General features: G+C 47.7%; 2 protein-coding genes across 3 annotated transcripts; both read left to right on the forward strand.

The window, feature by feature from the left end:
- Positions 1-1,052: 1,052 nt before the first annotated feature.
- LOC138625132 (uncharacterized) lies at positions 1,053-16,059 on the forward strand. Of its 2 annotated transcripts, XM_069705853.1 has the most exons (23): positions 1,053-1,401; positions 1,650-1,736; positions 1,870-1,993; positions 2,135-2,237; positions 3,185-3,289; positions 3,362-3,478; positions 4,372-4,532; positions 5,215-5,361; positions 6,010-6,112; positions 7,186-7,314; positions 7,423-7,605; positions 7,846-8,099; positions 8,991-9,926; positions 10,463-10,559; positions 10,823-10,927; positions 11,396-12,730; positions 13,458-13,580; positions 14,107-14,235; positions 14,347-14,539; positions 14,823-14,947; positions 15,163-15,353; positions 15,559-15,692; positions 15,827-16,059. In XM_069705853.1, the coding sequence occupies exons 1-23, from the start codon at positions 1,341-1,343 to the stop codon at positions 16,057-16,059; spliced, it is 5,175 nt and encodes a 1,724-aa protein (XP_069561954.1). In that variant the 5' UTR covers positions 1,053-1,340. The 2 variants fall into 2 exon arrangements, with proteins under 2 accessions (XP_069561954.1, XP_069561956.1); XM_069705855.1 differs by lacking the exons at positions 1,053-1,401; positions 1,650-1,736; positions 1,870-1,993; positions 2,135-2,237 and adding an exon at positions 2,796-2,973.
- A 2,131-nt stretch (positions 16,060-18,190) lies between these two features.
- Positions 18,191-24,727, forward strand: cfap206 (cilia and flagella associated protein 206). The gene is made up of 12 exons (XM_069705856.1): positions 18,191-18,350; positions 18,528-18,611; positions 19,135-19,225; positions 19,293-19,481; positions 19,608-19,775; positions 19,883-20,097; positions 20,989-21,108; positions 21,503-21,701; positions 21,812-21,952; positions 22,691-22,881; positions 22,978-23,115; positions 23,352-24,727. Exons 1-12 carry the CDS (start codon positions 18,243-18,245, stop codon positions 23,571-23,573), a joined length of 1,866 nt encoding a protein of 621 aa, XP_069561957.1. The 5' UTR covers positions 18,191-18,242; the 3' UTR covers positions 23,574-24,727.
- The last annotated feature ends 144 nt before the right edge of the window (positions 24,728-24,871 follow it).

Genomic DNA, 24,871 nt, shown 5'->3' on the forward strand with positions numbered 1-24,871 from the left:
TAGCGACCAGTCGGCGTGGCTATGTGTGATGACGTTGCGGAAGTAGTTCCAACAATGGCGGTGTTGGAGTTTCAGCACATGAAATATAGTCGGCTCTGATTGGTTAATTGAACCCAAGGCATACTCTTCTTCAGATCACTATGACTACAAACAACCCTCAACCCACCTGTTCACACAGTGACTGACGGGAGGTCAATGTTCACCGACTCATTGACTCCTGCTTAGATGGAACAAAGGCTGACAATGATGTAGTCATGAGGTATGCAGTCTGACAGGTCCACTGTGTTCACAGAAACCAGGTGTCAGTCACCTGACCGCCCACACATTCTCCGTAGAGCCCTCAGGTGATAAATGTGCTGTAATAAGTTTTTATAATTATCAGACATTGGACTTTTTAAAGGTGTACTCCAAGGAAGAAGCATTTCAAACTGTTGTAAAGTCTGGATCCTACATTTCCCACAATGCCTCAGTAGTGATGGTTCTTTGTCACAGTGGAGAAGGAACAGAAACCTGAACAATATGAAGAACAAACCTTTAATCTGACTGCTGCTTCTTTCTTTGATGCTCTGATCTTTATTATTATTATTATTATTATTGATGTGTCATCAGATTGAAACTGTGATTATTAATAGGATGAAGATCTGAGAGCAACTGTTCTTCCTTTGTTCAGTCACACTTTGACTTTCCTGCTTGACAAACATTTACTGTGAAAAAAAGGGTTTTAATTTAAATATTAAATTATCGTTTATCTTATGATCACAGTCTGTGTTGTTAAAATGTGAGTTTTAGATGTCATCTCATATCAACAGATCCAGATCCTGTGTGAATAATTAAAGGATGTTTGAGGAATATGAGGCTCCTTCAGTTTGATCCGTCTGTTGGAGGTGTTCAGGGTTTGTGTGGGTGTTTTTTTATTTATTATTTTATTTATTATTGTGGTTTTTATAGGCATTCATTGCTACTTCTTGTCGTGTCTTGTTTGAATATTGTCAGTATTGTTTGTAAATGGTGGATGCCTTCTCTTCAACAAATACTAACAAACACCGGAACCAGAACCTTTAATGGACCTTTTAGTTTAGTTTTGTCCGTCTTCAGTCGTTTGGAAACGTCTGTGTCAAACAAACTTCCATCCAATCGTCTGCTGTCTCATCCATCCCCCACCCCCATCCCCACCCCGAGTATAAAACACCGGGGCAGGCTGCAGTCAGCAGGGAGACCTCGGAGTCGGATGACTGGATGTAACATGGCGGAGAGCGGCAGAGCGTCGCGGTGGTCCACCTGCCGCTGTCCCGCCGCGGAGCAGTAGAGCTGCTCGGTGTGCTTTCCTCCGCGGAGTCCCGATGAACTCTTGTTCCGGTCCGCAGGAGAAGAAGTTCAGCAGAATGAGCCGAACCGCAACAGGTGGGAGAGACGGGCGGAGTGACGCCGCGTGGGTCCACAGAGACCTGAGCCCTGTGGACCCACGCGCACTGCTGGAGTCTTCCTCAGCTCCTCTTCCTCCTCTCAGCCCTAACTGCTCCTCTTGGAGGAGGAGGAGGAGGAAGAGGGATGTTGGACCGGCTCCTCGGCGTTCAGACTGCAGAGCTGCTCAAATTCCTGCCGGGTGTGTTTCCAATAAAAATAATCTAATTTCCTCCCGAACCTTCCAGACGTCCCGGAGCCGGTACCGGACTGGGGCTCCTCCCCGCCGCTGCCCGACGATCACGTGCTGAGCTCCGGAGCGGTGCTGTTCCCCGGTATTATTCTCACACACACACACACACACACACACACACACACACACGCGCGCGCGCTGAGCTACACACTGTGCAGACACACACACAGCGTCCTGTGTACTGACAGGTGTGTGTCTTGGTGTTACCTGTACAGGTGTGTTTGATCAACATGGCTGCCCTCTGATTGTGTTTCCTACGGCGCAACAGTCCAGACTCGGTTCTGACCTCAGCCAGGGTCACGTGGTGGACTTCATCCACTACTGTCAGGCGCTGCACAGGTAGGTGTGTGTGTGTCCTGATGTTGTTTGTTGGTGTGTGTGTGTGTGTGTGTGTCTGTCTGTCTGTCTGTCTGGATGGTGTCTGTCTGTCCTGATGGTGTGCATGTCCCCGTGTCCTGATGGTGTGTCTTGTCTCCTCAGTAAGAAGATTCAGACTCCGTCCGTCCTCTCGGTGGTTGTTGATCTGAAACATTCGTCTCTCCTGACGATCAGGTTCATCGCTGAAACGCTGCTCCTGCTGCAGGTGTGTGTCTGTTATCCTGCTGATAACGGTGAACATCCAGAGGTCCTCCTCTCCTCTCCTCTCCTCTCCTCTCCTCTCCTCTCCTCTCCTCTCCTCTCCTCTCCTCTCCTCTCCTCTCCTCTCCTCTCCTCTGTCAGGATGTTTTCTAGTTGACCTCCCAGCTCTTCGGTAACGTGTCTGCAGACAACATGTCAGAGATTATCAGCTGTTTGACCTTTTTACAGGAGTTGAAAACAAACTGTCTTCATGTTTGAGAGACAGAAGGACATAACAGACCTCAGCAGGGGGTGTTACAATTACACGCTCAATACTTCACATTCCTCCGACTCAGAATGAAGACATTCGGTAAAGACCAGGGAGAGAGAAAAGCCTCACTGAAATTGACTTTAATGACCATCATTATGTTGCATGTTTTCATCGAGAGGAGAAAGTTAACTTGTGGTCTGACATCAGTCTGCACAGCCTTAACATTTTATTTTGAAATTACACTCATTATATTATATTACAAATGAACTCTGGCTGATCCACAGCAGTCGCCGTGTGACTGATCAGAGCGGAGGTGTCGGGTTTGTTCTCTGCTCCATGTATTCATAGGAAGGCAGATCTCAGCTACTCAACAACGGCTGCAGTGTTTTCCACTGACTTGGCGGAGCCACGTGTTTTTGTCTTTTCACTTTTTCAGCGTTCTTTTAAAACCTGCAGCCATAAGGATTTATTTCAGCAGCAGGTTCATCAGGTCACATGACTCTCTGACAAACATCACTACAAAACAGTCGTTTGTTTGTTCTGAGCGTCGAACTCTCCCTCAAAACGACTTCTATTGAACCTAGTGGAGGAGTCGTATCTAACTTATTTCTCAAGGAGAAACTTCAGATTTGAATTTGAATCGTCCACTTCTCTTTAATCCATCGGAGCTCTGACATCATCTTTTCTGCTTCACCTTCCAGCGGAGCATCCACAGTCTCTACGTCATTCAGCCCAAAAAGAAGGACGCTGTGAAGCTGCTGCTGAAATGCCTGACTCCGTCCAAGTCTCACGCTGCACCCTTCAAGGTCTGACACGCACACGCACACGCACACTGCACAGAGGTTGTGACTTCTGCAACATTCACCTGGTCTGTGCAGAAAGTCCTCCTGAAGGAACTCCCCGAGCTGTCGAACTACATCGACCGCAGCCAGCTGCCTCCATCGCTGGGAGGATACCTGGTCTACTGTCACCACAGCTGGGTGGCCTTCATCAAGGTAGCCTCTTTTATTATTATTATTATTATCATCATCTCTCCAGTGAATTCTTAAGGGGGACTAGTTTCATCCTGAAGATCTGAGCTGCTGTAAATCACTACATTTATGACCAGATAGTGCTGAACATCATTAATACTGTTGATCCATACAAATTTTACACTTTGACTCTTGTTTAAAAAAAAAAAAAAGAGTCTCCACCAGGTGTTTGTTTGGCTCTGCCCACCAGTCTCCATCAGGTGTTTGTTTGGCTCCGCCAGTGAGAGTTTGTGAGCAGAGACTCAAAACCACACTTATGAATCTGTCTTATGATCAGTTCAACACAGTTACACTGTGCTGCTGACATCAACGCGCACACACACACACACACACACACACACACACACACACACACACACACACACACACACACACACACAGGTCTTCTGTTTGTATCTACAGTAGCTCATGAATCCAGTCGGATCATCTGCTGCTCGTCACTCTGAACATTAATTCCAACTGAAGATGCAGTGTCGTGATGAAGAGCACGCTCGTCTCTCGGTCTTCATTCATGAATCGTCCCGGCAGCCGTGTCTTTTGTCCGTTACCGTGGTGACGCTTGTGTAAATGCTTGCCGTCATCAGCTGACCCTTATTAGCAAGTGAAAGGCGGCCTGTTTCTGTCCCATTATACATTCAGTGGTGTTGAAGTGGGTCGGGACAGTGTTCATCAGCACACCATGTTTCGGCCTATAAGGAGGCCTGCTGAGTCAGCAGGTCTGAGTTCAGCACCGCGAGTTATTACAGGGGTTTATATTTTACAACTCCGTTTAAATCATAAGTTAAGGATCCATGCCTGAAGCTGAAATGTGTTTGAGAGGTTCAGAAGGTCGTATTAACGTGTCCGTCCGTCTGCAGGAGATCGACGCCTTCGTCCAGGACTTCCTGTCCGTGGTCCAGCGGCTGCCCTCGTGTATCTCCACCCTGCAGGCTCTGTCCAGGCTGCCGCTGCCCTCCACCCTCAACGAGCTCCAGCGCTTCTATTCCGCCAACGAGACCAAGTTCCTGCAGCTCCGGAGGTCAGGCTCTCAGCTGCTGCTCTGAGGATTCACTTACAAAGATCATCGTTGTCCTTCGAGTTACAGGGACATAATTATTATAGATGTATGAATGAGTGAATGAAATATGAAAGGAAATTGATGATCTGAGGACCATTGTTATTTCCTGCTGCTTTAGTATGCCGTTTTTTGTTTATTGTTCTTGCATGAATTCACAGGGTGTTAATTCATAACGTACAAATTCAACCCTTTTAGAAACGCATAAATGAGCCTGTTTTTAAAAGCTAAAATCATTCTTGTCATTTTTCTTTGACTTGTGAAAATCAAACCAAATGATCAAGTTGTCATTTCCATCTGTGCCTCACAGGTGTTAGTGAAGCTGTCTGTCTACATTTTGGTTAAAACGGAGACGAAGAGCACCGAGCTTTAACATCTGAGATATTATAATGATGACCAGTGGTTGTTCACTGTGTTGATGAGAGCTCACATGGATAATATGGTGATGATGGCCTGTGAAGGGTGGAGACTGCAGCTCAGGAGGATGGCAAAAAAAAACAACTAATCTCAGGAGTTTAACCACTGACGGGAAATTCAAGTCTACAAGTGGTTTTAACATTCAAACGCGGGTTCAGTTGCTTCAGTGCATTCACATGTCTCACTTCCTCCACACTGACTCCTTTCATTCCTCTGTTGTGCTGTGCAGGGAGCTGGGTCTGGACCAGCTGCTGACACACTGCGAGACGGTGCTGGAGAGGCTGCGGCACCCCGACAGGGAGCCCTGTTACCAGGCCATGGCCGGCACCGCCCTCTTCACCCACACCGCCTTCGACATGCTGCAGAACCGCTGCAGGTACCGCAGGCCTCTCAGTCACAGAACCGGGCCTCCGTCCTAATCCTCCTCTGAGAAAACCTCCACACGCAGACAGGAATGTTGTTCACAACAGCCAGGATTAACTGTTTGTACTAATCTGAGACTAGAGCTGATATTTAAATCTGCTGCAGATGACATCAGTTCAGTCTGAAAACATCTGAGTCGAGAAAAACTTTAACAATACAGAGTCTAGTAAAAACTTGAACCACACTGAAATCTAGAAAAAAATGCAAACACGGAAAATCCAGAAAACGCAAACACTGAAAATCTAGAAACAACGTAAACACTGAAAATTTAGAAATAACGATAACACTGAAAATCTAGAAACACCGTTACCACTGAAAATGACCATAGAAAAACCATCTAGAAAACTTTGCAACACTGAAAATCTAGAAAAAACGTTAACACTGAAAAACTTGTACAACACGGAAAATCTAGAAAAACTTTAACAGCAGACAATTTAAAGATGGAGACGTTATCTGTTCAACTACAGGGACACTCTGGGACACAGCTGTGAATTTAATGATGCGTTCAGGGACATTTATCTATTCATGTCTGATAATTATATATTAAAATGTATTGATTGATGGTTCCAGCTGGTGGTCATCAGTCTGTCTCTGTCTCCAGGATCACTGCAGCGGTGGAGAAAGTAGAGCTGCTGTGGCAGCAGACCTTCTCCAAGGCCCGTCTGCAGCTGCAGGTGTTTCAGCTGCGCAGTGATGCGCTGCAGGTGAGTCTGATGTTGCGCTCACACCCGTCTGCTTCACTTCCTGAACACGGTTTGTCTGAGTCCCTGAAGAGGAGGTCAGGTGTCTGTGGTTTGAACTGTAGGACAGACAGGAGATTTTTAACCTGAACTCACACGTTGAATTGCTAATAAATCCATTTCCTGAGTGTGAACTACAAAGGCAGTGGTCTCTATTAGACATGTCTGTATTTATGAAAATAACCAGTGTACACAGAACATGTGTGTTATATAAGTCTGAAAGTAAAAACTGAGCTGAATTCTGCTTTGAAGAAGTTCTCTAGTTCAAAAGCAGCTCGGATCAGACAAATAAAACCTCACAGGAACTCTGCCCAAAAAAATGAAAGTAAAAGACATCTCTGTGTCTTCAGCCTCTCTGTGTGTCCGTCCCCTGATACATCAGTCTCTTCTGTTTGAGGATAACTTCCTGGCTCCAGTGAAGTGTTCAGAGTGACGCCTCACAGACTCCATGTAGTGCTGATGATTTAACTGCCCAGTGAACGAGTCATCTCTGAACAGTGTGATTATTATAAATAAACCGTATGATCAGATGATGGAGCTCATGATGACCTGACTGACACCTGCTCACCTGCTGTGACCTTTAGCTCCCAGCTGTTCTTCCCACTCGGCCCTCAGACGTCCAGCTGGGATGAAGCTCTGGGAAAGTTGTAGAAACACAAAACATTCATTAATACAAACATTTTTTTTTTAATAACGGAGCTCATTCACAGACACACAATTTATAATGGAGGTCTGTGGAAAATTGTTGAAAGACTCCAGGGGGTGCGTTTGAAAATTGCTCTACAATAAGGGAGTGCTGGGAAAAATGATCAGCGAGGCTCAGAGGTGACCACCAGAATCCATCCAGGACTAAAGACGACAACAGGTCGTCTTCTCCTCTTTTCATCTGGAACAAATAAACTACTACTGCGACCACACATCCGATCTCCTCTCCTTCCTCTGAAAGAACACCTGATGTGTGAGTCGTACTCTTCTGATCAGAGAAGGAGCAGCCGTGGCATTGACATCCTCTCACCTCACTGAACTCCTGTTTTCAGATCACAGAGGAGATAGAAGCTCTTCTGCAGAAGAAGCTCCAGCCGTATAAAATCCAGATCGCCCCGGACGCTGTGAAGGCGGCGCTGCTGGTGTCTGAGTTCGAATCATCCATTCACACTCCTGCTATGGTATGAGTTTTATTTAGTTTACCTTGTGTAACAGGTAGTCCACTGTGACTCTGCTGTAGTCCGCTCAGATGTTGTTGTAACATGAACCCCACACCCCCACGCCCCCAGGCTCTGGTCTGCTGTGCTGAAGATGTGGTCCACACGCTGGCCGACGTGCTGCCGCTGGACGGTCCGACCCGGGAGAGCTGGGTTTTGGATCTGGAGCGGCTGAAGAGGAAGCTGCACTCTGCGGTTCACTTCATCCTCCAGACCCTCCGGGCGGTGTCCAGCTACCAGCAGCACTACAACAAGGCAGGTCCTCTCTTTGCTGCTAGCCATCGTCTGTACCCTGAAGGTGTCAGCTCACCTGTCCAGGACGCCTTCATGCTCAGAGGTTCACAGCTACAGACTGGGTTTATATCTTTAAATAATTACGTCTACAAAAAGATGCATTTAACTTCTTCACTTAAAATAGAAACCACGTAGAAATAAACTACTTTAATCCTCCCCTCTGAAGAGCAGCAGACCTGAAGCTGTCCGTCTCCTCTTTAGGCCAACATCTGGTACCAACGGGTCCTCTTGGAGAACTTCATGTCGGAGCTGCTGTCAGGTGTCCACGGAGACGCTCCGGCCTCTCAGAGACGGAGGAGGAACTGGGGGACAATCCCTGTGTGGAGACAGAAGCTGTCCTCCTTCCTGAAGAAGAATCCTCCTCCGGATACGGAGGAGCTGCTTCACCTGGCTCACCTGTCCAAGGCCATCCCCGATGATGAGGTGCAGCAGGCGGGCAGCCGGATGTCTGGGAGGTGAGAGACTTCACGTCATGGTAGATGGCTCTGTCACTGCTGTGTCCATCCAGAGCACTTTCACACCTTCTGTCCATGAGAAACGGCTCGTTTTAGTTTCCAACGCATGAACTACATCATTAAGCACAACGATGTCACTGGAGAACATCACTGTGAACCATCATGTTATACCTGTATTATCGCCTCCTCATGTGTTCATTACATCTGCAGGCAGACAGAGGGCAGTGTGGCTGTTTAGTGTCTGTGATGACCAGACTGGATACAAGTGTTCGTAGCGTCCAGGTCTGAAAAATGAGTCCGATGCAGAAGTGCCTTAAGCTGCAATACCACCGAGTGCCACTAGAGGTCGGCTCCAAAAAGCCTCCGGCTCCATAGACTCCCATTCAACTTCTCTCATCAAATCCAAAGTGAATAAAATGTGTCCATCAGTTATCTCGGTGTTGTTAGCTAAAGTCACTCCTTCTTATTAGTTTTCTGGAGGTCCATCTGAAAATAATCCCTCATTCATTAGAAAAGAAGATTCAAAAAGACAAGTTTTTGTCTGTTTGCCTGTCAAAGTCTGTTTGATTGACAGGCCTGTGGTGCAGTCAGGTTACAGCTATTGGTGAGCGGGACATAGTATTGTCAGGTTTCCAATCAGATCCACTGCTGGCTCCTCCCCCAGCTCGTCCAAATATGGTCACTTCCTGCTCCGAACGAGCAAAGATGGTGACGGACAGAATCTGAACTGGAGGCTTCATAACGTTCACAAACCAACGATGATGTCACTTTTGGTTGATGACATCACTGATGGTTGAGAACATCACTGATGGTTGATGACATCACTGATGGTTGATGCTTCATGATGACTGACCGACGAACTTTATTTTCTGCTCCTGTCCTCTCCATCAGGTGTCTGACTCTGAGGAGACTCCTGGTGTCCTCTGGTCCGGTGGTGGTGGAGCAGCTGCAGCTCGCCCTGCAGTGGCAGTATGAGCTGTTGCGGAGCAGCTGTGGAGGTCCGTCTTCTGCTAACACAACCACTGCAGAGGTTCTTCTCAGCCAGTCTCAGTCTGACGTCGCTCGGTGTGGAATGGATGCTCCCGGTGTCGGACCACCTCCCTCAGCTGCAGGTCCTGGGACGGTGTCAGCTGAGGGCAAACCTCCCTCCCTCAGTTCCTTCGACTCTGGGTTTGATGGAGCTGGGAACAACCAGCCGGAGGCTGGAGGGGGCAGAGAGGGAGGGGAGGGCCCGTCTGGATCAGGTGGTACCAGGGACTCTGTGAGACCAGCATTTAACCCGCCTGAGATTCACGAGGAGCACATCTCCAGTGTTTCCGACAGTGAGGATCACGTGGAGGACTTTGACCTGGGTTCTGTTGGGAACTCGTCCAGAACCAGCATCCGGATCGTCCCCAGAGTCTCGGTGGACTCCCTGAACTTTGAGATCAAGGTGAAGCGCTCGGCGGTGCTGCCCAGTAATCCATGGCTGAGCCTGCCAGTGGACGACCTGGAGAACTCCTACACCGTCACCGTTACACCTCAGAACGGAGACCTCCACCTGCCCAACCCCTCAGACCCCCACGGTACCGCCCACCGGGCCAGCAGGTCCCGGGACCAGCCCACACAGACGGAGGTTCTGAGCGGCTCAGACCTCCGAGGGCCGTGGACCACAGATTGGACACCGCATCGACAGAGCAGGTTGGAGGATCCTGATCTGAGTCCCATCTCAAACATCCTGTCCAGCACCATCACTGAGGGGGGGGACCGGTCCCTGTGCACCACGGAGGGGCTCCCCACGCTGCTCTGGGACTCCTACGACCTCCACGACCAGGACGCTGCTGACGGGTAACGCTGCTTTGACCTTAAATATTAACTTTAAATAACTTTGGCTCAACAACTTTCTCTAAAGGACCACTGACGGGTCAGAGATGGAACTGAATCCTGAAGTGGAGAAGAACAGGAACATAATCAGGAAAAACCCAGTCAGCAGACTTCTATCATTGTTTTTAAAGGATGCTAACATGAACCTCTTTAAGCTTCTGCTCTGCATAAAGCCTGAGTGTGTCCAATGTGTTTTTATCTTCTGTTAACATCTTCCTCTGCCAGTGGATGAATGTGTTAGTTTCATGTTGAGTCATGAGGCGGGTCATGCGCCGATCATCATGTAGTAGTGAAAGGTACAACAAAGAGCTGTTATCATGGAAGAGCTGCACGCCGGGCGGTTTGTTTCCAGAGGAGCAGCTTCATTTTAGACGGAGTCAGTGGTTGAATGTGAATATAACGAGTGTGGTTTTTATTATTATAATATTTATATTTATTTATTGTAGTGATGTATGGACTGTGTTAGAAGACTTTACCTGATGTCCCATTTCTTTCCTTAGTGTGATGGATGTCTCCTTGAAGGACTGGGATGTGAAGGAGCAGGAGGGTCTCAGGGAGGTGGAGCAGATCCTGGACCGGGCTGATGAGATACTGGAGGTAAGAGGTGCTCCGTCAGTGCACGGAAGAAGCCCCACCCCCTCACAGTTTACTGATCCATCACAGCGCAGAGCCCGACCCTCTCACACCCGCTGGAATAATTCAATAATCTGAGTCTTGTCTCCTGAACCACACTGCCCTCCTGGAGCTGATTGGATCACAACGTCCATCAGCTGAACTCCACTCACCACCAGTCAACCCAATGATGGGTCTTTAATTGCTCTCCTGATCTGACTACAGTGAAATGATGTCTTGTTGAACAGGAGGAGGAAAATGTTCTGGCTCAGGAGGCGGTGCTGGAGGCCCTCCTGAGGTCGGACGACAGGGAGACTCTGTGGCCACTGAACAGGGAGGACCAGCTGGGTCTGGTATGATGAGCACACATCACATCAATAAAGTACTAAATATACCTGGAGTTTGATAAAGCTACTACTAACCCTGATTGGTGACTCTTCACAGGGTGTTTACAAAATCTTGAAACTAGGAAATGTTACATTTTAACAGTTATGTTTCAAGGTTGTGATTATGCTTGAATTTGAATGCACTCCTTTTAAAAACGCTTAATTTTCAACACAAGCGGTACAATCAAAAGGTTCAGAGATGGTTCTCCTTCCTGCTCCATCTGGAACTTTTCTCCTCCGGCAGCTCCAAACAGAACTTTTTGCCTCTGACTAAAAACACATGTTTTTTATTTATTCATGTTGTTGATTTTTGTGAGCAAAGGTGAGTGAAGTGACATCTACACTCGTGTAAAAGCAGAACCTCCAGGAAAGACGGATTAAATGAATTGTTTAGAAAACTCGCTGTTCTTCATCTGCTTCTGCTCCTTTTTTCAGATGTCGTCCAGAGACCTGTTTGACGCCGGGGTCCTTGGCCTTCAGGACTCCCCGGATCCCGCTGAGTCTGACGGCCTCGGCGAGCTCCGATCTGCTGAGTCAGCAGGTGGGCCTGAGGATGAGGCTCTCTACTCCGAAGCTGCAGATAAAGGATCAGTTGGACCAGACCTGCTGACGGAGCTCAGGAGAGTCCACATCCTGGATCGGCTCATCATGGAGGAGAACCTGAACATCCACAGGCTCCGAGAAAACCCAGACGGTGAGCTGTCAGTGAGAGAACCTCCAGAACCAGACGGGCCGCGGAGCGTGAGCAGAGAGAGGGAGGCGTTCAGGGTGCAGCTGGAGAAGGAGAGACGGGAGGTGGAGACGCTGGAGAGTCTGGACCAAGAACACCACGTGAAGAAGAACCGAGCCCGGAAGGTTGTAAGATGTTCTGCAATGGAGAGAACGGAGACGGAGGAGGACCGGGTTCTCTGTGACGGGCTTTTATCACAGAGGCCTTCAGTTGAGTCGGTACAGAACCACTCCTCATGTGAGGCTGAAAGTATTCCACCAGAACCAGGTCCTGATGTGGATGAGCTTCCAGTTTCCCAGGGTCCAGATCCTGATGGCGGTGAAGCTCGTCTGTCTCTGTGTGACAGAACCTTGGACCTGGAGGAACCGTCTGAGCTGTGTGTCTGTGGTGAAGAACCTGGAGGAAACTCTGTCCCCTGCAGTCCTGAAGCTCCTTTAACTCCTGAGATGAGACCAGATCACGGAGCGTTTGACCCGGGTGGAACATCCCCCCTCCGTCTGGCACCGGCGCCGAGAAAGGCTTCGCTTCCTCTCACTTCCTACACTTCCTGCTACGGCCCTCCTGAGCCCAAACCTCTTCATTCCACCGAAGACCTGGATCCTGGGCTGTCCTCTGGTGGGCCAGATCCTGGTTCCACACAGCTGGACCCACATGATGAAGCAGTTTGTGTGCTGCCAGAGAGTCCAACTCCACGCATCGGTAACGGCTCGGTTCTGAATCCAAATGTGAACGAATACAGGAACAACAACAACAACAACCACACGCTACCCGAGAGCTGTGAGGTTTCATCGGAGCACCTGGAGGAAGACGAAGAGGAAGATGACGGATCAGAGGTACCCATATGTCGTCCACTCACAGATTCTCTCCCAGCGGAGGAGACTCCGCCGCCTTCCCTTCAACAGTCTGAGGTCCAGCTGCCACCCGGACCTCTGGAGTTCGACCCGGGTGGAGACGAGCGGAGTGGCGGCTCCCCTGGTGGAGGTCAGATCTCGGTGATGTCGTCTCACCGTGTGTCAGCTGTGGTCCAGACGAGCAGAGAGGTAGGAGGGAGGCTCCATTTATTCAAGAGTCACACCCGAGTATCTGATAAACGGTAGATTTCATTATGGACCCTCTGATGGAAACTTTGCAGTAACATTATCTCTTCTTAGTGTTGCACACCTGGTAACACGAGACACCTTCAACCAATCAGCAGCCAGAATGAGCTGTAAATATAACCAATCACTGATCATGCTTTTCTCTGCTGCTGCTATTTTTGTTTTCTTTAGAAAAAACGACTTAACTGTACAGTTACATACAGTTAATTTAAATAATAGTCTCGAGACCTGTCTCTAGATAGATATGCTTTATTGATCCTAGAAAAACAATAAAACAGAATAAAAAGGTAATAAATTATAAAATGTACAGTGTATATACTAATAAAATTAAACGATAGTGCTGATCAGCTGATTGAACATGATGATGCCAGTAGAGAGAGTCTCTTAAAGCTGGACTTGTATAATTATGTTTAGTCTGACTTCATTTCTTTAATCGGTTCTGTAAGATGTAACTGAAATCAGTAAATAATAATAAATAAATGTTGAGATACTAGCTAGTGCCCATCAGGAAGTAAACATGGCTTCACTGAAAATATTCCCGTTGGTCTCTTCTATTTAACACTCATAGCTTTAAGAGCATCACCAACAGCTTGTGGATGAACCCTGTGAAGACGTCCACTTTAGTACTTATTTAATTCTGATGGATTTCTTTGTGCTGCTGTGATTTCAGATGGCAGATTTCCAGACCCCCATAGTTCTGGATACCGGGTCCGGTATGATGAAAGCAGGGTTTGCAGATCAAGACCTCCCCAACATTATTTTTCCAACAATAATCGGGACGCCAAAATATGAGGTGAGGATGTTCATGGTTGACGGTTTTACTTCAGCTCCTTCTGCTCATCATTTCTAAGTGATATGGTTTATAACACCTGAAGATATCAGAACATTTGGCATGATGCACGAGGTGCAGGTTAGTTTCCACTGCAGGAACTTCTCCAGAGAACAGAACCTCTCTAAACTACATGGTGCGGACAGAGCTCTGGTTCTGCAGGATGTGTTGAATCTAGTCTGGGTTCTGGAAGAACCCTCGGTACCGGAACAGTTCCTGGATCTTGGTTCTGGACAAATTATAGTTCCTGGAACTTCTGGTGGAAAAACACCTCCAATCAGCACATTCATTTTATTATTACACTGATTTCTGTAACCATAAATCAGGTCAGTGAACATGGAGACACACCTGTGCTTCCTACCTGGTCTCCAGCTGTTCATACAAACGCGATCACACTCATTATTCACCACATTTGTGTTACTAACCGTTTATTAAACGTCTATTTATTGCCGAGTAAGGACTAATAAAGTGTCCCTGTTTTTCTGTGCAGGAGATCATGAATGGGGACGTAGAAAGGGACGCCTACATCGGACACGACGCTCAGCACATGAGAGGAGTCCTGTCTCTGAGACATCCCATAAAGAACGGCATCATCCGTAACTGGGACGACATGGAGAAGGTAGGAAGGGTTTAACTCCCGTTCTACGGAACCAGAACGCACCAGTTGGTCCCGTTCTACGGAACCAGAACACGCCTGCCTGAGACTGTGAGGAGCCTGCTTTTCTTCCAGATCTGGCACCACACCTTCCAGCAGCTGTGTGTGGATCCAGCGGACCACCCGGTTCTGCTGACTGAAGCAGCGATGAACCCTCTGGAGAACCGGCAGCGGACGGTGGAGATCATGTTCGAGTGTTTCTGTGTTCCCTACACATACGTGGCCCTGCAGGCAGTTCTGGCTCTCTACGCAGCGGGACGCTACACCGGTACCGGGATCACCGTCTCGTCTCTGTGTTTCTGATGATATATTTCACAAGTTATTACTGTCACTTATTCCACCAAATTATATTGTTTGAAGAAATTTAACGTGCTCCAAAAGACACTTGTTCAATCATCTAGTAATCCAAGGACACTTTTATTTCCATTCTACCTTTTAAGAAGTTGTGTATTGTGGGTAAATAGTCCCAGATGTGGATCAGATTTATGAACAGGATAGAACAGTCAGTGTTTTAGTGACGTAGCGGTTCCTGTCTGTGTGTGTGTGTTCAGGTGTAGTGTTGGACTCTGGAGACGGCGTGAGCCACAGCGTGCCGGTGTTCGGGGGATACTGTCTGCCTCACGCGGTGCAGCGCTTCCCTCTGGCTGGAGCAGACGTCACCGTGCATCTTAAAAAGGTATCTGCTGCTTCTGCTGTTGTTGGTGGGAGGTTCTGCTGATGACAGAAATCAGGTGCTCAGAACTGTCTTTCATTATCGGAGAGGCTGTTGAAATAATGCGCAGGTAGTTTTACATGTTGGTGTCGTGTCTGAAAATGTTTTTGCAACATTTCTGTTGTTCCTGGTTCTGTGTGGTGGTCCGGTCTCTGAGGTGGTTCTGGTTCTGTCTGCAGCTGCTGCAGGAGCAGGGTGTGGTCATGCGCACCACAGCCGAGCAGGAGATCGTGCGGGAGATGAAGGAGAAGTGCTGCTGCGTGGCGCTCCACTACGAGGCGGAGCTGAGTCGGGCCGGGTTGTCCTGCCAGGAGGTCCAGTACACGCTGCCGGACGGACAGGTGGTTGCCCTCGGCAGCGAGAGGTTCAGGTAACGGTGCTACAGGTGGACTCGGTCACACAGGAGGTCGATACGAACACTGGAAATCTACAACTTTCCATTCATGTATTGTTGTTTGTAAAGATGATGTCATCGCTGTGTCCACTGTCAGACTGTTGGTCCTGGCTGGTCTCTGTGTCCGTCCAGCTGTCCTCTTCATGAATGACATTTAATCCGTCCCCTCCCTGACCTGCAGGGCCCCTGAGATTCTGTTCAAACCCGAGCTGATTGGACGGGACCACTACGGGATGCACGAGAGTATCTTCAAGTCCATTCTGAGCTCAGACATGGACCTGCGGCGCTGCTTCCTGGGAAACATCGTGCTGTCGGGTAACACGGGGACACGGGACAGGCTGAATGTCTCTGTCCTCACCCTGAATGTCTTTAGCTTCTCTCTGGATGTCTCTGTCCTCTCTCTTTGGATGCCTCTGTCTCTAAACGTCTCTGTCCTCTGTCTCCTGAAGGTGGGAACACGCTGCTGCCTGGCCTGCCAGAGCGTCTTCAGGCTGAGATCTTGGGTCTGGTTCCTGCAGACGTGAGGGACAGCGTCCGTGTCTCCAGCCATGGAGACCGAGACTTCTCGGTGTGGAGCGGAGGAGCAGTTCTGGCCCGGCTGCCCACCTTCAGCTCGGCGTGGATCAGCCAGGAGGAGTACGAGGAGTACGGGCCGCAGATCGTCTTCAGGAAGTGTTTCTGAGAGGCTGCAGGACATCTGCCGGGATCTCAGCATGTGCAATAATACCGCCACACAGAACCAGAACCACCTCAGAGACTGGACCGCCACACAGAACCAGAACCACCTCAGAGACTGGACCACCACACAGAACCAGAGTCCTTTAGTCTGGACCTCTACAGGGTCCTTTAACATGTGTTTGTCTGGAGTCCGGTTCTCTGCTCATCAGGGACCTTCTGTTGTTTTGTTCTGGAGACGTTCTCCAACGTAACGACTCAGAAACTGTTTGTCGTTATTCTTGTTCTCCTTCAAGAGCGTCCGTCCTAGTGCATCTCCGTCCTAGCACGTCTCCGTCTGGACCGAGTCTGTGTTTGAATTGAAGCTGGCCTTTGATTGATTTCTGTCTCTAGAATGAGCAGCAGAGAAAAGTCAGACTCCTAATATATAATTAATATTAATCTAATATCAGATGACTGTCTTTATATAACCAGTTAAACTATATTTGGTTCAACTGTTGTTGTTAATGAGTTTTATAAGATATTTTTTTTTATAAGATATAGAAATGATAGTTTTAAGATATATGTTTTTTCAGTGTCATATAACACTTTTGTAACACTGCTGATGAAATGACTCCTGAAGCTCACTGTGCCTGACGTCTGCTGCAGTGAAGGATTGTAGGATACGAAGTGGTGCTGACTGATGTTTGCATGTCGCTGGTTGATGATGGCGAGCAGCTGTTGGTCTGCTGGTGTTTCATTAGAAACCGCTGCTGCAGGTTCGCCGTCTCAATTCTTTTCCCTTCTTTCTGTTTTTTCTGACATTTTTGAGTGTAAACTTTGTTTGTGTGGATGTTTCACACCGGACCTGCAATGCACCGGTACTTTGAATGACAGGTGCCAAACTGCCGCGTCATTATGAACCCCGAACAAACTGCCGTGTGAGCGTGAACCCTGAATGAAGTGCTGCGTCAGCATGAACCCCGAACGACCCCGTGTTTAGACCCTTCAGTTTTCTCTTTTGCATGAACTGATGTATTTGTATGGGATTTAATTTCACCTGTTTGCATGTGTTGCAGTGTTTTTTTTAAATTTTTAAAAAAAATTATTATTTACTTTCTGAAGGGTAGGGTGGGGGGCTGTCATGTGACCGGGTGCTCAGCTCTGGTGTGTATCGCCGTGAATGGAGCCTGCAGTGTGAGCCGTGTGTCGGGAGGTAGTGAGCCGCTCAGTGCGTCTGATGATTGAACAGATCCGACTCTGGATCGTTTGGTTTTGCTCCTCTTGAGTGTTTCCGGAACCACAACTTCTATTTGTCACGTCTTTTATTTATTTATTTTTTTTAAATAAATGTTTTAATCCTCCTTCTGTGGGTCGACCCTTTTTGTTTGAACATTTCTACCAGTTCTCTCGTGTTTAATATCAAGAACAACCTAAACCTTTTGGAGTCAAATGCAGCTCTCCACATTAACTGTTGTCCACTCTGTATCATGTCTCATTTAACAGCTGGAGCTCTGATAGAAACTACAAAAAGAAAATGACAGGAGGGAGGCTGAAAACACCAGATTAGACAATAACTAAAATACTTCCATTTGTGTTGGTCTTATTTGAAGTTAAATCACTGGAAGGATGTATCTGAAGTCCCTTTTGCTAAACTTCTCTGTTGACAGGATTTTTCTTTTTTTTTTTCTTTTTGCTCCAATTTTTTTGATATGAAGAGTAATGCAGCTTCCTTTTTTAACAATAAGAACTTTATTGAACAAGATGTAAATTTACACAGTGTAGACAATTACTTATTATTTTGTACAGAAAAGGTAGCAATGTGGAAATAATAGGACAGCAGAATAACAAAAAGTAAAAAAGGGATCAAATGAAACTTTTTAATCTATCCAGCGTGTTCCCTGACAGGCAGAGTGGACATGTATTTACCTGCCATGGTGTTTTGGGGTCATTTATAAACTCTGTAACGCTATTTTACATTCAAATCTACGGCGAGTGTTAGTTTTTTCCCCCCCCCTCCAAAAAGAGGGCGGGGATGTTTCTGAAAGCCAAAATTTCCGGATTATTATTTATTTTTAAACTGTAGCGCCCTCTGGTGACCATTGTGGTGGAATACATGGCTATTTGACACTGTTGCTATGCCAACCGGTTGTCAACAGGCTTCTGCCGCTGGTTCCGTGTGCTGAAGAGTGTGTGTTTGCGTGTGTAGAGATGTCTCGCGCTCACGGAGAAACAGTGATTAAAAACATCATCGATGAAGTCGCGCGGGAGTGTGCGGGGAGAGGGCACGCGGTGTCCGACACCCTGGTGGCTTTCATGGTGAGTAAACCCAACGGACCCGCGGCGCGTTAGGCTGCTCGGTACCGGAAGTTAGAGTAACTCTGTTATTCTTTGAACAACCTGCCGTCCTGTGTTAAAAATACAGAAGTAAAAATAATAAAAGTGTTTATTATTCTCCCTGGTGTCCCACTGTCCGTCTCTCTGATGTCCCCTCAGGTCAAAGCTGTCCTGCTGGACTCCAGAAATGGTTTCAATGAGGACCGAACTCTGACCAGTCAGGACGTCCACAAACTGGAGGAGGTGAATTCATTTAATTTGTTTGATTCAGTGTCCCCTGAATGTTGTCTCTGTTAGTGAAGCCTGTCCTCTAATGTCCCTCTGTAACCTCAGACCGTCCTCTAATGTCCCTCTGTAACCTCAGACCGTCCTCTAATGTCCTTCTGTAACTTCAGACCGTCCTCTAATGTCCCTCTGTAACTCCAGACCGTCCTCTAATGTCCCTCTGTAACTTCAGACCGTCCTCTAATGTCCCTCTGTAACTTCAGACCGTCCTCTAATGTCCCTCTGTAACTCCAGACCGTCCTCTAATGTCCCTCTGTAACTTCAGACTGTCCTCTAATGTCCCTCTGTAACTTCAGACCGTCCTTTAATGTCCCTCTGTAACTTCAGACCGTCCTCTAATGTCCCTCTGTAACTTCAAATTGTCCTCTAATGTCCCTCTGTAACTTCAGACTGTCCTCTAATGTCCCTCTGTAACTCCAGACTGTCCTCTAATGTCCCTCTGTAACTTCAAATTGTCCTCTAATGTCCCTCTGTCTTCCAGCTGTGTGTGGACAGACTGATGGAGAAATGTAGCCCCGCCCTCGACACCATTAAAATGCAGGTGTTCTTCGAGATGAACTACATGTCTCGACGTAAGTAAATAAAACACTGTTCTGAATGAGTGGAGTGAGTTCCTGATGACTCAGTGTGTTTGTGCAGGTGACTTCCTGCAGGAGGTCCACCGGGTTCTGGAGGCAGAGCTAAACGCGGTGAGCAGGCCGATCACTGACAGCAGGGTGAAGAGCAGGGAGGACTGTGACGCTCTGTACCGTCGGATCACCTCCTACATCCTGCAGCGCTCCTCCATGGGCTCACCTGCCGACAGCAGCGCCGTGCAGGAGGCCACAGGTGACTGACGGGTGACGGTGACGTCGTGATGACCGTGAGCGACGTGTGACTGACGGGTGACGGTGACGTCGTGATGACCGTGAGCGACGTGTACCTGACAGGTGATCTGTCTGCTTCCTGTTGCAGCTGCCCTGCAGAGCGTCTTCCCTCAGACCGAGGTCGGAGCCTTCACGGTCCTCCTGAAGAGAGACAAGGAGCAGCAGCTCAGTGAGCTCAGCATGATCGTCACGGGGATCTGTCTCTTCAACAGAGCCAGCAGGGGGACGGAGGCGGGGCTCCCCGTCCACCAACTCAGTACACTTTTTATTTCACCGTCAAAGTAGCAGATTCCAGTGATGTCTGAGACGTCCTCGTCACTCCTGATCGGGGATCAGCTGCTTCTGTCTCTGTCCTCCCTGCAGTGCCTGCAGCTCTAGGAGAAGCTCTCCCAGTCGCCAGCAGGAGCATTGAGGACCAGCTGCGTGGGACTCAGAGTCTGGTGTGGAAGTACACCGCCCTGCTGGAGACGCTGAGCGACCCAGCCACGCCGGATGGACAGAGGGACGTCCCCGCCGTCCTGCTCAGACAGGCTCTGTACAACGTCAGGCAGCACCAGGTCTTCCTCAAAGTACTGCTGGTGAGCTGCGAAGATCTGGAATTTAATAATGACTTCATTTATATAGAAGTTTTCAGAAACAGGTGACAGCATGTTGTGGGCAGGTTGGAGGGTCAGTAACCACCAGATCAGAAACCTGCAGGACAGAGAAGACTAAAAGTTAATGACATACATGAATATAAATGACATAACAGATGAGAGTTCAGATCGTCTCCAGTAAAAGTGTGTTGTAAAAAGGGAGAACCTGAGGATCAGTGTGACCCTACAGAACAACAGAGGTCATCAATAAGATGTTTAAATCAACTCTGAAACACCCTGACGAGTCCACAGGTTCTGATTCTGGTCCAAAACTGAGGTCAGGGTCCATCAAAAGGCTGCTGGAGAAATCAAAGATTAAAAACAAACATTGGAGTGTGTAATATTTCTAGGTTCATTAAAAACAAGACCAGAATCACAGTCTGCTGCTCGACGCTAAAAGTAATGTTGAATTAAACACCCAAGATTTGTTGAAATGGGTTTGACCTTTGACCTCATCTAGCAGAGGATCAGGGGATGGCAGGGTTGATGGTGGATGAGCAGGATCTCACTGTTACTGACGTTGAGTTGGAGAAGGTTTGAACCCAGGCAGTCCTGCAGACAGCTCAGCTTGCAGGGGTCCTTCTCTGACATACAGCTGATGATGTCCCAGGGGGTCGTATATGCAGAAAAAGTTCAACTGGACCTTGAATTGACCCTTGAGGCACACCGTACTAAAATATGGTGTCAGAATAAAGAATCATAGTTATTAGAAGTCATACGACACACAGATTAGAGGTCTGTCTGTTTGCAGTTTATGAACTCAGTTCATGTTTATGTTCCCGAGTAAAATATGTAATAAAATCTAAATCTTTGTGCCCCCCATCCCTCCCCCAGGCTGATGCGTGTTCCTGTGTGAAGAACGTGGAGGTCCTGCAGAAGGAACTCTCAGCCCAGATGAAGCTGCTGAAGGAGACGGTCCAGTCAAAGACAGCGATGCCGACGGCAACCGTGTTCGTACGTGTTGATCACTGACTTTACTACTATCCATATCCATCCATCCATCCATCCATCCATCCATCCATCTATCTATCTATCTATCTATCTATCTATCTATCTATCTATCTATCTATCTATCTATCTATCTATCTATCTATCTATCTATCTATCTATCTATCTATCTATCTATCTATCTATCTATCTATCCATCTATCCATCCATCCATCCATCCATCCATCTATCCATCTATCTATCCTCTAAAGTGACCTCTAAAGGACCAGTTCAGCATATTTGTCCATCAGTGTCATCCTGATGGGAGTGTTGAGTTCAGGGTTGAGTCGGGAGGAAACAGCTGTTTAGTTCTTGGTGTATCCACAGCCTCCTTCTTGTCGCCCCTCCTCGTGTCCTCCAGCCGCTCTTTAGGGTTCTGTCCACGCTGTGGTCTGGACTTCAGGATGAGGCTGAGCTGCTCAACATCCTCCACAGCATCACTCTCAACCTGCAGCCCTTCCTGGCGTCGCAGGCCGACATCTTCTCTGCTGCGTACCTGGACGGGCTGCTGGAGACGTCGGAGGTGAAGACAGACGAGCAGAGGATGGCCCGGTCCTCAGGTATGGATGATGTCATCCTCTGTAGTGATGACCTCCTGTTTTATAAAGCTGGAACCGGAAGTAGAGCGGACATTAAAGCGGCTGTTCTTGGCTCCTCCTCCTCCTCCCAGGTGAGCAGGTCGACCAGGCTCAGGTGAACGCTGATGAGTGGCTCCTCCAGGAAACCTCCGCCTCCTCTGAAGAGCTTCCTCTGCAGTATAACGGAGTCTGTGGGTTCACGCTGGTGGACAAGGACGGTCTTCTTCTTCCAGGTACCGTTCCCATCATGCACCGCTGTGACATCACTTACTGAATCCGGCCAGATGGGGTGAAGGTCTGAGCGGACTTTAGATCAGTCTGACACCGCCTCCCTGATCTCCATCCACCAGCACATTTCTTTGCCGTATATGTAGGTCCAGGTTGCTATGGCAACCGGCTTCATTAAAACTGGAGATGAGCTGCGTCACGCTCTGCCTCTAACGCCGGAGCTGGTCGTGGTCCTTCCCGACGAACATGTGACTCCACCAGCTGCAGCTCGTCCAGATGGACTCGTGAGGCTGCTGCTGGGATGCTGCTGATGAGCGACCGGCTCCGGTGGTCCTGTCAGAGCACACATTGATCCAGGAGAACTCCAAGACTCCAACGGGACCCAAAGCTCCATTTCTATTTCTCCTATTGTCTTCTTGCTCTGCGCTGGTGTCTCCTCCCCGTTGGACGGGTCTCATCGATGTCCATCTTGGAGAGAGACATCGATGAGAGACGGATCAGATGTCCGAAACCGCCTCTGCAAACAGAAAGACTCATTATTGATGATGATGAATTAATCAGCCTCAGTCAGGTTATGATGGTGGCAGTCACGTAAAGACCTGCTCACCTTGCCGGCTTCCTGCTTCCATGAAGTCAGTCCCACTGATGGACTTCCTACGTACTCAGGCAGCAGTGGGTCATAATGTTTTATCTGACGAAGGATGCAGCCCGACGAGCATCTTGAATCTGTGCGTGTCTTGTAGGTAACCCTCACATCGGAGTCCTAAAGCACAAAGAGAAGCTCTACGTTTTCAGCTCCAAAGAAGCAGCCCTGAAGTTTTCCTCCAGTCCAGACGACTTCATTAGAGCAGTGGAAGAACGAGCCAGATGTTCCCCCGAACTCATCCAGCTGCTCAGACTGCACCAGGTGTCCAGCGTGAGTCCGGACTCGGAGGTGAGCGGCCCGTCTGTGTATCAGTGGTACGCCTGTAGTGAGCAGCAGCGACACCACGGGGAGTTCAAACGTATTTTTACGTCTCATCGCACGCAGCAAGGAGAGAGTTTCCCGGCGAAGCCCGTCACTAAGTGTGAGATCGGCACCCAGACGGACCTCCACCCGACCCCGACCCACATCGTCAGGTCCTACGAGTGGAACGAGTGGCAGCTCCGACGGAAAGCTCTCAAACTGGTGAGACTCACGGATGTTCAGTTTCTAATCCACAGTCAAGAAGGAGAACACGTGTTTATTACACGTTCTAACACATGAGTGTATGTCAAGCATTCACTATCCTCCAGTTCACCATCAGCAGATGGCCACGCCCACTTTTCTCTACACCCACATGAGTGCACCTCTGATATGAAGCAGCTCTGTCTTTACTGCTCTTTCAGTATAACAAACTGTATTTTTATTTCTCACAATCCCAGGCCGACCTCCGGACCAAGGTGACCCACTCAGTGCAGACGGATGAGAGCCACCTAAGACGGGACAACGTCTCCCAGACCTGGCCGCCCCGGGATGCTGCCTGCCAGACCAAGAGAGACGGGGTGAGCAACGTGCCCAAACCTCAGGTGTACCTGGCAGGTGTGAGGGGGCAGAGAGACGCACAGGTGGTCCAGACTGACCTGACCCGGGCGGTGGATGAATGATGCGGATCTACACACATTTAAACAAAATACAAGTCCATGTTAGTTTTATCATTCTGCTCCCAGGTCATTTTGATTTCTGTCTGACACCAGCACTTTATTTTTAAAAGCAGTTAGAAACAGGTCAGGATTTAAGAGGTTTAATTAAATACTCCAGAATATATTTGAATTATTAAATAATCTGCCAAGCGTGACACATTTATTCGACTTCTTCCTGTGAATCCAGAGATGGAGGATGTTTACTGTGTAAACGAACGTAAACTCGGGGTGTATTTTTTTGATCTGCTGCTGTTGCTGCACTGAAACATTCATGTTCCAGGGCTGCAGGCAGTCCAACAAGGTCCTCATTCAAAAGTACAAATGATATCACCAACTTCATTCAGAGATTCATTTCAGTAGTTGGTGTGTTTGTTTATGTGTCTGACTTAGTCGCTGACTTCTTTCTTAAATGGTTTAGAAGCACTGAATTTGTGGTATAAATACAAGATTCATGATAAAATAAACAAATATTCTACATTTTCCCTTTTAGAATCAGAAAGAAGAAACAAAACATCCTGAAAACAAAAAGATAAATGAAATATATTGAGGTGAATTTGTAGGATGTCTGACAAGGATTCAGCTGTAGGAGAACAATTCAAAACACATGAGTTTTTAGAAAATGAGCAGCCGGACTGAACTTCCTGTTTATTTCTCTGGAGGACACATTTGAACTTCTCTCACTTTATTAGTGAGCAAATATTTGAAAGGCAAAGAACACCGTTTCTTCTGCTTTAGCCATTAGAAACTTTTTAAAAAAGAGAAAAAGTTATTTAAATCAAAGTTGGCAGATACAAAACATGATTCAGCATTTTTGAAATTCAAATCGGTAACAACAACAGAAAATATATAAATAACGAGAACAGCAACAATAATTTAAATAAATAAATACAAATAAAAGATACTAATGAGGTCAGAGATCTAATCAGGAAGTCATCTATGTACATGACTGTGGACTCAACTCCTGTTTAGTTTTTACTCATTTTAAAGCTTTCTTAAAATGAATGAACTCTTTCCTGCAGATTAATAAAAGCATGAATGAACCTGCATCTGAAATGTTTGGCCATCATAATTATGCTGTTTTACAGCAGTTCCCTTTTTCGGTCTTGTAATACGAATCCAATTTTTTTTCAATGTTAAATCTTATTTTCATTACAAGGATAGATGTCGTTTATGGTTTAAAGTGGTTTAAGTCGGAGTTTCCTCAGCTGCTCGACCAACCACTCGACCAGCAGGAGGCAGCACTGCCCGGAAGTATGTCCGGT

The sequence above is a fragment of the Brachyistius frenatus genome, unplaced genomic scaffold (assembly GCF_029030835.1).
Source record: "Brachyistius frenatus isolate BFR_SWC_R1_liver_20210118 unplaced genomic scaffold, ASM2903083v1 Contig_59, whole genome shotgun sequence".
In the NCBI taxonomy this organism is placed as follows: domain Eukaryota; kingdom Metazoa; phylum Chordata; class Actinopteri; family Embiotocidae; genus Brachyistius; species Brachyistius frenatus.